General features: G+C 43.4%; 1 protein-coding gene across 2 annotated transcripts in view; it reads right to left on the minus strand.

Moving 5' to 3' along the window:
- Nucleotides 1-12,969, minus strand: part of LOC124121080 — a 124,035-nt gene extending 111,066 nt beyond the window's left edge. For both annotated transcript variants that reach the window (XM_046484032.2, XM_046484033.2), the window contains exon 1: nt 12,827-12,969. In XM_046484032.2, the coding sequence (XP_046339988.2) occupies nt 12,827-12,880 (54 nt within the window). In that variant the 5' untranslated portion in view covers nt 12,881-12,969. The remainder of the gene's footprint in view (nt 1-12,826) is intronic.
- Nucleotides 12,970-15,256: the final 2,287 nt, after the last annotated feature.

The following is a 15,256-nucleotide window of genomic DNA, read 5'->3' on the forward strand; positions in this document are numbered from 1 at the left end:
GGAGAGACAGAACACCTTAATCAGGAGGGACAGAACACCTTAATCTTGAGAGACAGAACACCTTAATCAGGAGGGACAGAACACCTTAATCTTGAGAGACAGAACACCTTAATCAGGAGGGACAGAACACCTTAATCTTGAGAGACAGAACACCTTAATCTTGAGAGACAGAACACCTTAATCAGGAGGGACAGAACACCTTAATCTTGAGAGACAGAACACCTTAATCAGGAGAGGCAGAACACCTTAATCAGGAGAGACAGAACACCTCAATCAGGAGAGACAGAACATCTTAATCTTGAGAGACAGAACACCTTAATCTTGAGGGACAGAACACCTTAATCTTGAGGGACAGAACACCTTAATCAGGAGAGAGAACACCTTAACCAGGAGAGACAGAACACCTTAATCTTGAGAGACAGAACATCTTAATCTTGAGAGACAGAACACCTTAATCAGGAGAGACAGAACACCTTAATCAGGAGAGACAGAATACCTTAATCTTGAGAGACAGAACACCTTAATCTTGAGAGACAGAACACCTTAATCAGGAGGGACAGAACACCTTAATCTTGAGAGACAGAACACCTTAATCAGGAGAGAGAACACCTTAACCAGGAGAGACAGAACACCTTAATCTTGAGAGACAGAACATCTTAATCTTGAGAGACAGAACACCTTAATCAGGAGAGACAGAACACCTTAATCTTGAGAGACAGAACACCTTAATCTTGAGAGACAGAACACCTTAATCAGGAGGGACAGAACACCTTAATCTTGAGAGACAGAACACCTTAATCTTGAGAGACAGAACACCTTAATCAGGAGGGACAGAACACCTTAATCTTGAGAGACAGAACACCTTAATCAGGAGAGACAGAACACCTTAATCTTGAGAGACAGAACACCTTAATTAGGAGGGACAGAACACCTTAATCAGGAGAGACAGAACACCTCAATCAGGAGAGACAGAACATCTTAATCTTGAGAGACAGAACACCTTAATCTTGAGAGACAGAACACCTTAATCAGGAGAGACAGAACACCTTAATCAGGAGAGACAGAATACCTTAATCTTGAGAGACAAAACACCTTAATCAGGAGAGACAGAACACCTTAATCTTAAGAGACAGAACACCTTAATCTTGAAGGACAGAACACCTTAATCAGGAGATAGAACACCTTAATCTTGAGAGACAGAACACCTTAATCAGGAGAGACAGAACACCTTAATCTTGAGAGACAGAACACCTTAATCAGGAGAGACAGAACACCTTAATCAGGAGAGACAGAACACCTTAATCTTGAGAGACAGAACACCTTAATCAGGAAAGACAGAACACCTTAATCTTGAGAGACAGAACACCTTAATCTTGAAGGACAGAACATCTTAATCAGGAGATAGAACACCTTAATCAGGAGAGAGAACACCTTAATCTTGAGGGACAGAACACCTTAATCTTGAGGGACAGAATCCCTTAATCAGGAGAGACAGAACACCTTAATCTTGAGAGATAGAACACCTTAATCAGGAGAGACAGAACACCTTAATCAGGAGAGACAGAACACCTTAATCAGGAGACAGAACACCTTAATCAGGAGAGACAGAACACCTTAATCAGGAGGGACAGAACACCTTAATCAGGAGAGACAGAACACCTTAATCAGGAGGGACAGAACACCTTAATCAGGAGGGACAGAACACCTTAATCTTGAGAGACAGAACAGCTTAATCAGGAGAGACAGAGCACCTTAATCAGGAGGGACAGAACACCTTAATCAGGAGAGACAGAACACCTTAATCAGGAGAGACAGAACACCTTAATCTTGAGAGACAAAACACCTTAATCAGGAAAGACAGAATCCCTTAATCAGGAGAGACAGAACACACAGCCCAGGACGGGATTCAACAGAGGGATGACTAGCCCTCACTTAGGCTCCGGCATTTTGTCATCATGACACAACATTAGGTCATGGTCTAACTTGGTCAGGAAACCAAAACGATGTATCGGGACATGTGACATAGTATGTCTGGCTTAAACAGAGTGTTAGTGATAGTTTATGGTTTCTCCCGGATCAGATCCGGATTTTGAATATAGGCAGGGTTAAAGGCCGGACAAGCCGGTATGAGGTTGACAGTGGTACTGCGGTGCATCTAAAAACTCACAGTATTTCTGGCAATAAGGGCCAAGAAATATACACTATATGTGTCATTGCATGGTCTTTCTGTTGTGAGGGATAGGTTTGTATGGTTAGGACTTCTTCATGATAAATATATTGTTTATTTGATGTAACTGTTGATCACGTGCGTTGGTATCACCTATTTTCGTGACATACTGGTAAATACGTTATACACAGTCGTGCTTTAGTACTGTGTTACATGAATAGTTAATGAAATAACAGATAATGTGTCATTGAATAGGCACTCACTCACTCACAAAGATGGCACTTGTTGTTACCCTGTCTGGAGCTCGGCAGTAAGGGGTTAAAACAAGGACTGATCGGCTCGGAGTCAGTATACTGTGTCAGTCCGCTCTGTTACAAAGAGACACACCCGACTCGAATACCCGATGATCTAAAAATTCCGATTGAAGTCTACGTTTTTATTAAATAAACGTCCATGCTCCGCGTCTGTGCCATTAAACTACTGTTGAGTGTTGTTATAAAAATACGTGCAGTAGAACCTCGCGCACTCCTCATCGCCCGATCTGCACAGACCGCCTGTGTTTCGCAACCAAAGAGCCAGTTTACACGACGGATCCGGGTCACCGCTTCCTGAACTTGCCGCGAGTCTCTTTAGAATATCCAGAGAATTGCAAAATTACAGGCAATTATTCCCAATGACAGCAGTAAACACTATGAGATGATAGTATGGAAGACACGGTTGGAAGGTTACGATACATTAAATGTATTATATTCATATTTCCAATCATTTAAAGGAACAAATTTTTAATGTCTGTCACCCACTACAAGTAATATAGTGATTGTAACAACAAAGAACACTCGTCGAACGCAGAAACGCCTTAGATGATAGTTTGGGTTTCTCGCCAGTTCCCACGTGTCCGTGACGTAGGGGATGAGTCGCGTGTTCACCCTTTCAGGATTTGGAGATCTTCACATGTACAATGTGAATACCAGTGAATTCAGCTCTCCATAAGTCTTTGGGTCTCTGTTAAGAGTGAAGAGACTAAAATAAATGCCTGCAACAGTTTCCACTGATTTTATTTCTCATATATTCTCCAGCCAGTCCAAATAGGAGAGACCCAACACCTCCTCTCACATATACTCTTCAGCTAGTCCAAATAGGAGAGACCCAACATCTGTCATAACATATATTCTCCAGCCAGTCCAAATAGGAGAGACACAACACAATTCCTCACATGTACTCTTCAGCTGGTCTCAATAGGAGAGACACAACATAATTCCCCGTATATACTCTTCAGCTAGTTCCAATAGGAGAGATCCAACATCTGTCATAACATATATTCTCCAGCCAGTCCAAATAGGAGAGACACAATACAATTCCTCACATGTAATTTTCAGCTGGTCTCAATAGGAGAGACACAACACCTGTCCCCACATAAATTCTTAAGCTAGGCCCAATAGTGCAGACCCGACACCTGTCTTCAAATATACTCTCAAGCTAGTCCCAACTGTAATTATTTGGTTTGTTGTTACAATGTGACAATGGGATCGATGACATGCATTAACCAAGCCTGAGCCTGACCATCCAATCCCGTTAGTCGCCTCTTACGACAGGCATGGGTTGCTGAAGACCTGTTCTACCCCGGATCTTCACGGTTTAGTCCCAATAGTAGAGACCCGACACCTGTCTTGAAATATACTCTCCAGCTAGTCGCTAGAGATCAAACACCGTACCACATGAACTCTCCATCGAGTCCCAATAGCAGAGACTCAACACCTGGCATATCATATGATCTCCCACTTGTCCAAATAATGACGTGCTCGTCAATCTCCGTCCATCTTGACATTCCGGGTGTTTGTGCAAGGTGATCCAGACGGCGGTGAATTACATTGGAGCACCGAACAATGTAAGGTAGAGTAAGCATGGGGGTCGAAGAACTTTTTTTCAAATACTGAAATTTATCATATAATGGGTAGGTTTCTCGGCGATATCGATATTCGTTGGGGTCATATGCGGATGGAGTTGCAAATATCAAAGGTATAGTAGGGACTTCTTTCACTGTTTATAAACAAACATGGCGTGGCCCTCGTCATTCGGCGATCGAGTCAGAATTAACCATCGGGAATCTGGATAAACTACAGGGATAATTGCTATCACTATAAAAAAACAGTCTAATATACTGAAAATCAGTGTCTAACTGTGACGTAGCTAAGGCATTTTATAACTTTTGGCAACTTTGGAAACATAAATCTCAACACAATTTTGCGAGGGCACGAAGCCTAGCCAGTTCAAGCGGGATCAGTAGCCATATCTGTGCTTGTAGACCTCTGCTTCTTCACAAATTAAAATAGTTAGATTTGGCCGCAATATGTTTGAATTGTTACCTTGTTTCGTTTTGTCGCTGTGTGTACATCTGACTACACTTCTTAACGTTATGACAGGACAGACCGACTGTCAACAAAGTCTGACCGTGGCCGTGACGTCTCATAGACTAGGGTTAGAGTAGCTTCCCTTTGAGAAAGGGCAGTTACTCTAGCGGACAGACCGATGGATTGCCGCGAAAGGCAATTAAAAAACAAATGTTGTTTTGCGTATATGTTGCTTCGCCACTGTATAAGAAACATATTTCAGTTGGAACTATATTGACTACTGTCACTGTCCGACTGACACATCACTAATCCTGTGACGTAATAAATATTAATGCGCGCATTCCAGGAAAAATCGCAATGTTTCGGTAATGTTTGTAAGAGAGGAAAAGCGATTTTGAAGCACAGAATTAAAGAATGACATTATATGATTAAGAGGTTTTCACGCTTGTGTGTTTGGGGATGGTAAATATACTGTATTAGGAATAAACACTATGAATTTAGCTCACCAAGGCTCGCTAAATACAATGTTTATTCCTAATGCAGGATATTTACCATCGCCAAACACACTCGCGTGATAACCTCTATATATATTTAGCCAGATAGTTTATTACAGTTGGATTTGAAGATTTTCCTGGAAGTAACATGGGTCAATATATTCTATTAAGCTTTGAAAAAAAGAAGACTTATCTTCCTTATCGTCCTTATCGAGCAGTGCTACCCGTAGTATGCTAAATGTAGCGGGATTGGCCGAACGTTTCGCAAGGTCGTATGCGAAACTGATCTGTTTTATGTCATTAATGATGGCATCTGATCCTCGTCTGTGACTCACTCCAGGGCGGGGATGACTTTGCTGTCACATGTCGTGACGTGCTGATGTCGTGACCAAGACATTAATGACGCAGAGGAGACTCAAGCAGAGAAGAAATCTTCTCCATTCAAGCATGACAAGCAACACAATCCATGAATAATATTCTACTAATATCTCTAAGCGATTACACTAACCACGAACGTGTTGTCAGAATTAGTCAGCTAAATTTATACTATCTACTCTAAACAAGTAAAACAAAACAGTCTTGTTGTTGTCCACATTGTGAACACCAGTTGTCTCATCCCATATTTTAGGGTTCTCACCACGGCTGAATATCCTGCCGGAGTTGTCCCATTAACCTTCACCCCAATAACTCCTGTAATGAAACCTCGCCCCAATAATCCATGTCGTTAAACGAGAAATTTGAATGGGATGTTTTCCAAATGCATAAACCTTATTGCTCGTGTCTGATGATTTTTTCTCCAGACAGCCACAATAGATTCCAGAAACTCCCAGCGATTGTAAGCAACGTGACACTGCGCTAACGCCGTCTGTGAATAGGTGTAAAATATGATAGGCATCGAATGGACAGTAACGGGAATGGGATGGGTCAGATTACGCGAGCACATCCGGATTCGCGGTTCAGTCCACATGCGAATGACATAGACATGCGGCACACAATAAATGGGTGGGACAGAGATGGGTGGGGCAGGGATTGTTGGTGTAGGGATAGGTGGTGTAGGGATGGGGATGTGTGTGTGTGGGGGGGGGGGGGGGGGGGGGAGGTGTAGAGATTGGTGGGGCATGGATTGGTGGTGTAGGGGCGGGTGCTGTAGAGATGGGTTGGGCAGAGTTTGGTGGGACAAGGTTGGCTGGGGCATAGTTGGGTGGTGTAGGGATAGCTGGGTTAGAGATAGGTGGTGTAGAATTGGGTGGTGTAGGGATAGCTGGGGTAGAGTTAGGTGGTGTAGAGTTGGGTGATGTAGGATTGGCTGGGGTAAAGAAAGGGTGGTGTAGGGTTAGCTGGGTTAGAGATAGATGGTGTAGAGTTGGGTGGTGTAGAGTTGGGTGTTGTTGTTCAGTTAGTCTTGCAGATGAATATAAATACCTGGGCATTTTATTTACTAAGACTTTGAATTTAGGAAAAACTGTCAACAATTTAGCTGTAAGGGCCAAGAAAGCAATGGTCATGTTACTTACCACTGTATCTAAATTAGAACCTGTTCCACCTAGAGTATATTTTAAGCTATTTGATGCCCAAATACAGTCTATCCTTTTATACGGCTCAGAACTTTGGGGTTTCAAAATTATGAACCAAAAGAGAAAATACATTTATATGCATGTTAAAAGTTTTTGAAGACAGGAATAAACACTCCAAACTGTATGGCTTATGGCGAATGTGGAAGATATCCAATGTACATTAATGCATATATCCTTTGTTTAAAATATTGGTTTAAAATTTTAGAAATGCACGAAAATGCCTAGAAAAGCATACAAAATGCTTCTTAATCTTGACAATCATGGGTACACAACATGGGCATCAAATATTCGTTATATGCTATTTTATCACGGTTTCGGTTATGTGTGGTTGTACCAAGGTGTCGGTAATAAACATGATTTTTTAAGATTATTCCATAGAAAGTCACTAGATATGTTTCAGCAGGATTGGAGATCGACACTTGAAAATAGTTCAAGATATGTCATGTATAGATCTTTTAAATCGTTGATTGAACCTGAATTATATTTAAATGTTATAACACACAAATCTCTGCGCATAACATATTCAAGATTTCGTCTCGGATTGTCTGAAATAATGGTTAATATTGGACGACATCGTTCTGTCACCGTCTGAGATTGTGTCCTTTCTGTCAAACTTGTACAGAGGATGTACTTCATACACTGCTTGTTTGTACTGTTTATACTGATTTAAGGGAAGCATATATTCCACAGAAATACCTGCGTTTATCAAATTTGTATTCATGTAAATCTATGTTGAATTCTAATGATAGAAAAACAATTCTAAGGTTAGCACTTTTTGTTCATCATGCACTTTCTCGGCGCAAGAATCTTATAGTATCGTGAAGTCAGTTCGTAAAATGATTGTGTACATTCACTTTGTGGTGTAGAGATGGGTGGGGCATGGATTGGTGGTGTAGGGATGGGTGCTGTAGAGATGGGTTGGGCAGAGTTTGGTGGGACAAGGTTGGCTGGGGCATAGTTGGGTGGTGTAGGGATAGCTGGGGTAGAGATAGGTGGTGTAGAGTTGGGTGGTGTAGGGATAGCTGGGGTAGAGATAGGTGGTGTAGAGTTGGGTGGTGTAGGGATAGCTGGGGTAGAGATAGGTGGTGTAGAGTTGGGTGGTGTAGGGATAGCTGGGGTAGAGATAGGTGGTGTAGAGTTGGGTGGTGTAGGGATAGCTGGGGTAGAGATAGGTGGTGTAGAGTTGGGTGGTGTAGGGATAGCTGGGGTAGAGATAGGTGGTGTAGAGTTGGGTGGTGTAGGGATAGCTGGGGTAGAGATAGGTGGTGTAGAGTTGGGTGGTGTAGGAATGGGTGGTGTAGAGTTGGGTGGTGTAGGAATGGCTGGGTTAGAGATGGGTGGTTTAGAGATGAGTGGTGTAGAGTTGGGTGGTGTAGAGTTGGGTGGTGTAGAGTGGGGTGGTGTAGGGATAGCTGGGCTTGAGTTGGGTGGTGTAGGAATGGCTGGGTTAGAGATAGGTGGTGTAGAGTTGGGTGGTGTTGGAATGGGTGGTTTAGAGACGGGTGGTGTAGAGATGGGTTGTGTAGAGTTGGGTGGTGTAGGGATAGCTTGGTAGGAGATGTGTTGTGTAGAGATGGGTGGTGTAGAGTTGGGTGGTTTAGAGATGGGTGGTGTAGGGATAGCTGGGTAAGAGATGTGTTGTGTAGAGATGGTTGGTGTAGAGATAGGTGGTGTAGAGCTGGGTGGTTTAGAGATTGGTGGTGTAGAGTTGGGTGGTGTAGAGATGGGTGGGTAGGAGTTGTGTGGTTTAGGGATAGCTGGGTAGGAGATAGGTGGTGTAGAGATGGGTGTTGTAGAGATAGGGAGTGTCGAGTTGGATGGTGTAGGGAAAGCTGGGTAAGAGATAGGTGGTGTCGAGTTGGGTGGTTTAGGGATAGCTGGGTAAGAGATAGGTGGTGTAGAGATGGGTGTTGTAGAGATAGGTAGTGTCGAGTTGGATTGTGTAGGGATAGCTGGGTAAGAGATAGGTAGTGTCGAGTTGGATGGTGTAGGGATAGCTGGGTTAGAGAAAGGAGGGGTAGGGCTTGGTGGGGCAGCGATTGTCTAGGCAGGGATGTGTGGTTTAGGGTTGGCTGGGGCAGAGAGAGGTGGGGCAAGAATGGGTGGGTCATTGATGGATTGGGCATTGATGGGTGGTTTAGGGTTTGGTGGGGCAGCAATGGGTGAGGCAGGGGTGGGTGGTGTAGGGTTGGCTGGGGCAGAGAAAGGTGGGGCAAGAATGGGTGGGTCATTGATGGATTGGGCATTGATGGGTGGTTTAGGGTTTGGTGGGGCAGCAATGGGTGAGGCAGGGGTGGGTGGTGTAGGGTTGGCTGGGGCAGAGAAAGGTGGGGCAAGAATGGGTGGGTCATTGATGGATTGGGCATTGATGGGTGGTTTAGGGTTTGGTGGGGCAGCAATGGGTGAGGCAGGGATGTGTGGGACAGACACGGGTGGTGCAGACGGCGGGGAGAAAGGCGGGAGGTGATTAAATACAAGAGCGGTGTTCATTTTCATTCAAAGTAAACAGTGTTCCAACAACCTTGTCCTTTCTATGTGAGTGTGTGCTAACAAGATCACTGAAGTCGGTCACGCGCCATTTTAATATATCTGCGCAGAAGTAAACATTTCCACCACACATGTTACACAATATTTAATACCACGAAGTAAGTGCAGCTTTTGTTATTTTCGTTGATTTGACGATAACATGTCCTTCACGTGATTTCTTTAACAAGCAGTTTGTGTTCAAATCCAGGGCCTTTCATTTACCAAGCTCCGCCTATCGTGACTTTACGCTTCGGCGAGCGGCTTGATAGGGGTATTGTCACCCGACGCTGACTGCGCTCAACCAGGAAGTCCCCCGCCTGGGCTTAGTGGCTGAACCAATTGCAAGATTACTGGTCTCGTCATGCGGAGGGGCTAGAGAGCAACTTTAAGAAAATTATCCGTTGATTTGAAATTATACACATGGAAATAGTATTGGTCATAGCATGACCCGTAGACTATTCAATGCCATTCAATAACGTCTTGTAGACAAATGTGTGAGTGTGCATGTACAGAACAAGAGCGTTGGGTTTCCTTTGGTGACAGCACCAGTGTCCTTGAAATATGGAACTCCGTGCTCATCACATCAAGAGTAGGTGGAGTAGCCTATCGTCTGGACAATGTGTGACGCCCGGTGTCGGGGGTCCCGCAGTCATATGTCTTGCATACTGCTAGAAGCGGAGTAAAGCCCCCTTCACTGACTCACTGAGCTTGTATCGTGTTCCTCAAGGCACCAACAACCTATGAACCAGCTTCAGGAGCGACTGCCTTCGTTTGTTCTGGTTGCAGCGTCTGGGTCGCATGATGTTACCACCAGAAGGTTCCCACACCACTGTTCTGTCTTGAAACCTTCGTTTCACACTGATTCGTGACACAGAGCTGTTTTCGTGTCCACATGTACAGTGTGAACATAATGACACACGTTACACTCCATCTGTTTGGAGTAGACACTTGTGTTCAGACACAAGTACCCTGACAGGTGGATGATGGACACTGATGTGGACAGATACCAGCACAAAGGTCTATTCTCCTGCCCACAATGACCTCTCACCCCCGGTATTCACGCCCCTTCAGCTTCATCCCTTCTTCCCCCATCGCTTGTCCACCTCGCCGCTTCACGATCAGCCTCTCATGCACACTTCATGGTTTCGCTGATGACTGAATTTATCATCAGTTTAACATCACCATAACTGGATATTGGTCAATTCATTGTTGATAAATACTTCTTAATATGTTCGCCAAGTTGCACTTTTTCGCGCATTTCATTTTGTTGCATTCCCTTTCGGTAATACAATTTCTCGACGAAACTACCATGTATGTCAGTTCAATATTTGTAAAATGACTTCAGGTGAGCACATGGTACAACACACAGGAGTGCCACACTTGAGTGCACCCCACTGGTGTACAGAATAAGTGAGTACAGTACAGGACTGTATAGCGAAGTTGTCAACAGATGCTTGAAAACTGTACAGTTTAGTACTGCAAAGTTGAACATTCTACACTAGAACACTGCACAATTTGGTACAGCAAAGTCGAGAATTCTATACTAGACACTGTACAGTTTAGTACAGCTAAGTCGAACATTCTGTACTAGACAATGTACAGTTAAGTACAGCAAAGTCGAACATTTTATACCAGACACTCTACAGTTTAGTACAGCTAAGTCGAACAATCTGTACTAGACAATGTACAGTTAAATACAGCAAAGTCGAACATTCTATACCAGACACTCTACAGTTTAGTACAGCTAAGTCGAAAATTATTTACTAGAGAACTATACAGTTTAGTACAGCTAAGTCGAACATTCTATACAAGACACTGTACAGTTAAGAACAGCTAAGTCGAACATTCTGTACTAGACATATTACAGTTTAGCACAGCAAAGTCGAACAATATTTACTCGGGAACTATACAGTTTAGTACAGCAAAGTCGAACATCCTATACTAGACACTGTACTCAATAAGTACAGCTAAGTAGAACATTCTATACTAGACACTGTACAGTGGAGTACAGCCAAGTCGAACATCCTATACTAGACACTTCACTCAAATAGTACAGCTAAGTCGACAATTCTACGTTAGAACACTCTACAGTTTAGTACAGCAAACTCGAACATATTGTACTAGACACTATACAGTGGAGTACAGCAAAGTCGAACATTCTTTACTCTAACACTGTACAATTTAATACAGCAAAGTCGACCATTCTATACTAGACACTGTTCAGTTTAGTACAGCTAATTCGAAGAATCCACACTAGACAATGTACAGTTTAATACAGCAAAGTCGAGCATTCGCTACTAGAACCGTGTACAGTTTAATACAGCAGATTCGAACATTCTATACCAGAACACCCTACAGTTTAGTACAGCAAAGTCGAACATTCTATATTAGAACACTCTACTGTTTAGGACGGCAAAGTCGAACATCGTACAACAAAGTCGAACATTCTATACTTGAACACTGTGCAGTTTAGTTCAGCAAAGTCGAGCATTCTACACTAAAACACAGTACAATTTAGTACAGCAAAGTCGAACATTCTATACTTGAACACTGTACAGTTTAGTACAGCAAAGTCAAACATTCTATACCAGAACATTGTACAGTTTAGTAGTCGAACATTCTACACAAGAGTGAGTGAGTGTGTTGGGTTTTAACACCGGTTTTAACAGTATTCCAGTTATATTGCGGCGTGTCAGCTAAATGTGGGAGGTCTCAGACGTTTACCACTTCGGTGAAACCCACGAGCACGGATATGGTGCTGACAAACCTAGAAACATAATCGGGGCGAACCGGGATTCAAACCCACAATCATAGGTTTCTGGCGTGCCCAAGGGACGCGACTCTCTAAAGCGCCACGAGTGTCCCATATTACACTAGGACACAGTACAGTGGAGTGCAGTAAATAGCAACATAAGATGCTACACATAAAACTGTGGTACAGAAATATGCAGTTCAGCAGCAATGAGCACAAGACAATGCAGAACAATGTTATTAAGTGCAGTACAGTCACTAACATGACCTAACATGTCCCTGAGTCGTCAATTAACTCCCGTAGTGAATAAATGCTGTTTGATAAATAATTTAGCTAAGTTCGCAGCGCAGCTACATCCTATTGGCCGAGTTCAAGTCCGCAAGGTGTGTGTTACCATACCAGGCAGAGCAAGACTCCACTCACACCAGTGGTTACAACGTACATGTAGGTGGATAAAATGCTTCAAATACCAGTACTACTGAATGTGTAACTGATTACCATAAGGACATGGAGGTTCCGCATGACTGACCGGGAACTATTCGGACTTGAGCCTCAAGCTGACCCTCTTGTCCACCTGAAGACCTCTCAGACGCTTTGGGCAGGACGTTCATACTTCCTTATAAAGAGGATTGCGAACCTGTCTGGGGTTAGCATCGTGTATGGGACAAACTGTCTGGGGTTAGCATCTTCTATGGGACGAAAGGTAATTCTCCAGATTATATTGGCCATCTGGCTAACTATCACAGGTTGCATAAACTTTGATAAGTATTCGAAACGTGTGTTCTATCTCGTCAGAGTGGTATGACATCCATACGGTATCCATTACATACCACTGACATGACACGAAGGTAAAGCGATTACAGATCTGCTATAATCCTGTCCGATGTCCTCAGCTACCTTGATCAGGGATCGATAACGACGTCACAAAATACAACTACGGATAAGATCAATAATGGTTTGCTTACCGTAGCGAAAATCGAAATCCCCACTGCCAAAAGAAGACGTATATGTCCGTCCATGGTGAGACAGGGACTACACTTGTTAGAGAGAGGTAGCGCCCAACCGTCGAGTTGACTGAGCGGCAACACAATACTGGTTTCAGTCACGCCCGTATCAGGAACGCCGGGTATAGGGTGTGCCCCCACCCGTGACGGACCACTCGCACAGTCTCGTGGGGAGCGGGGGCCTCAGATTCCTTGGCCCCAGTAGTGTTACTGCACTGTTTGTACGGCGCTGTGGGGATGCTTTCATTGTTTAGGAGGATGTTGGTTGTCCTGAGTTTCTTGTTGTCTTTGACCTTACTTGTGATTGCCGACGTTCAACCCATGCAATGTGTAGGATTGGGCACCTGTACCTGTAGGTCAAGAACAGGAAATTTCTCCCATCATCTGTTCGCATAGGACACACGTGAGCTTAAAGAACAAGGAGTGTAAACCGATAAAATATACGTTTTCTTAGCTGTGCTATTTGATTAAGATTATTTAACTATATAGAACATGTATCAAATAATCATTGTTTTATTTATAAATGCTGAAGTGGGAAGCTAAGAATAAAGCTGATTCTCCTCATTGACGTTCTATTCTGCTTCTGTGTGCGTCATAGTCACCGTAGTATAAACCAAGATGTGTGATGTCTGTGATAACGGGCAATGGGAAACACTGTACTTTACTTGTGAATTCCACGAATTATAGTTGGTAGAGTAGTTACTGCATTGTTAAAAACGGGGTTGTGGTTTTCGCTTAGTCGCACACAGCATTTCTCATTGATTTGATCCAGATGTTTTCTATCGTTATCAATCAGATCAGGAATGTTGTCCGTCCACGTAAGGAGATTGGACATATTGACCTTGAGGATTTGTTCACAGATTACCCTTTTCACAACTTGTTATCGTTTGGAATGAAGGTGTTAGTTGAGAAACGATACTTGTGTGCAAGGGCCGTGTTGACACATCACCCTGGTCTTCGGATTTAGTAAAAGGACATATTGTATTGTCGTGTGTATGCAATCGTTTCAGGAAACTTGTGTCAATCGATTTCTCAAAATTTAGGAATGAATCACATTTCAGACAGTATTATACTGCTCACATCTAAAACAAGCAATAGTCCACTTGTCACCCCTACAATAACATCTTGTGTCTAAACCTTGTAATACGCTACCTCCCCGAAAACACAGTTTGTCATTTAATTCATTTTTAACTTGAAAAGGGGGTGAAATTACGTTGTAAGTGATAGAGGACACCGACATGGGATGACGTGACCTGCATCCATGAGGACAAACACCTCAGGTAGGTGATATCAGTCGATGCCCCTGTCAACTGCAATTCTTATCTGATGCTGGTGTTGGTTACAGCTCTTTCAAGCTATCATTGTCCGCTATGCACTGTTGCCGAATATTGAAAATCCCTTGTTTCCTGGGTCTCTGTTACCAAGCATCGAAAACCCCTTGATTCCTGGTGCACTGTTATCAAGCATCGAAAACCCTTTGATTCCTGGTGCACTGTTATCAAGCATCGAAAACCCCTTGACTCCTGGTGCACTGTTTTCAAGCATCGGAAACCCTTTGATTCCTGGTGCACTGTTATCAAGCATCGGAAACCCTTTGATTCCTGGTGCACTGTTACCAAGCATCGAAAACCCCTTGATTCCTGGTGCACTGTTATCAAGCATCGAAAACCCTTTGATTCCTGGTGCACTGTTATCAAGCATCGAAAACCCCTTGACTCCTGGTGCACTGTTTTCAAGCATCGGAAACCCTTTGATTCCTGGTGCACTGTTTTCAAGCATCGAAAACCCTTTGATTCCTGGTGCACTGTTATCAAGCATCGAAAACCCCTTGATTCCTGGTGCACTGTTTTCAAGCATCGAAAAAACCTAGATTCCTGGTGCACTGTTATCAAGCATCGGAAACCCTTTGATTCCTGGTGCACTGTTACCAAGCATCGAAAACCCCTTGATTCCTGGTGCACTGTTATCAAGCATCGAAAACCCTTTGATTCCTGGTTCACTGTTATCAAGCATCGGAAACCCTTTGATTACTGGTGCACTGTTATCAAGCATCGGAAACCCTTTGATTCCTGGTGCACTGTTATCAAGCATCGAAAACCCCTTGATTCCTGGTGCACTGTTATCAAGCATCGAAAATACCTAGATTCCTGGTGCACTGTTATCAAGCATCGGAAACCCTTTGATTCCTGGTGCACTGTTATGAAGCATCGGAAATCCCTTGATTCCTGGTGCACTGTTATCAAGCATCGAAAAAACCTAGATTCCTTGTGCACTGTTATCAAGCATCGGAAACCCTTTGATTCCTGGTGCACTGTTATCAAGCATCGGAAACCCTTTGATTCCTGGTGCACTGTTATCAAGCATCGAAAACCCCTTGATTCCTGGTGCACT

The sequence above is a fragment of the Haliotis rufescens genome, unplaced genomic scaffold, assembly GCF_023055435.1.
Source record: "Haliotis rufescens isolate VD_foot unplaced genomic scaffold, xgHalRufe1.0.p SCAF_11, whole genome shotgun sequence".
Lineage (NCBI taxonomy): Eukaryota > Metazoa > Mollusca > Gastropoda > Lepetellida > Haliotidae > Haliotis > Haliotis rufescens.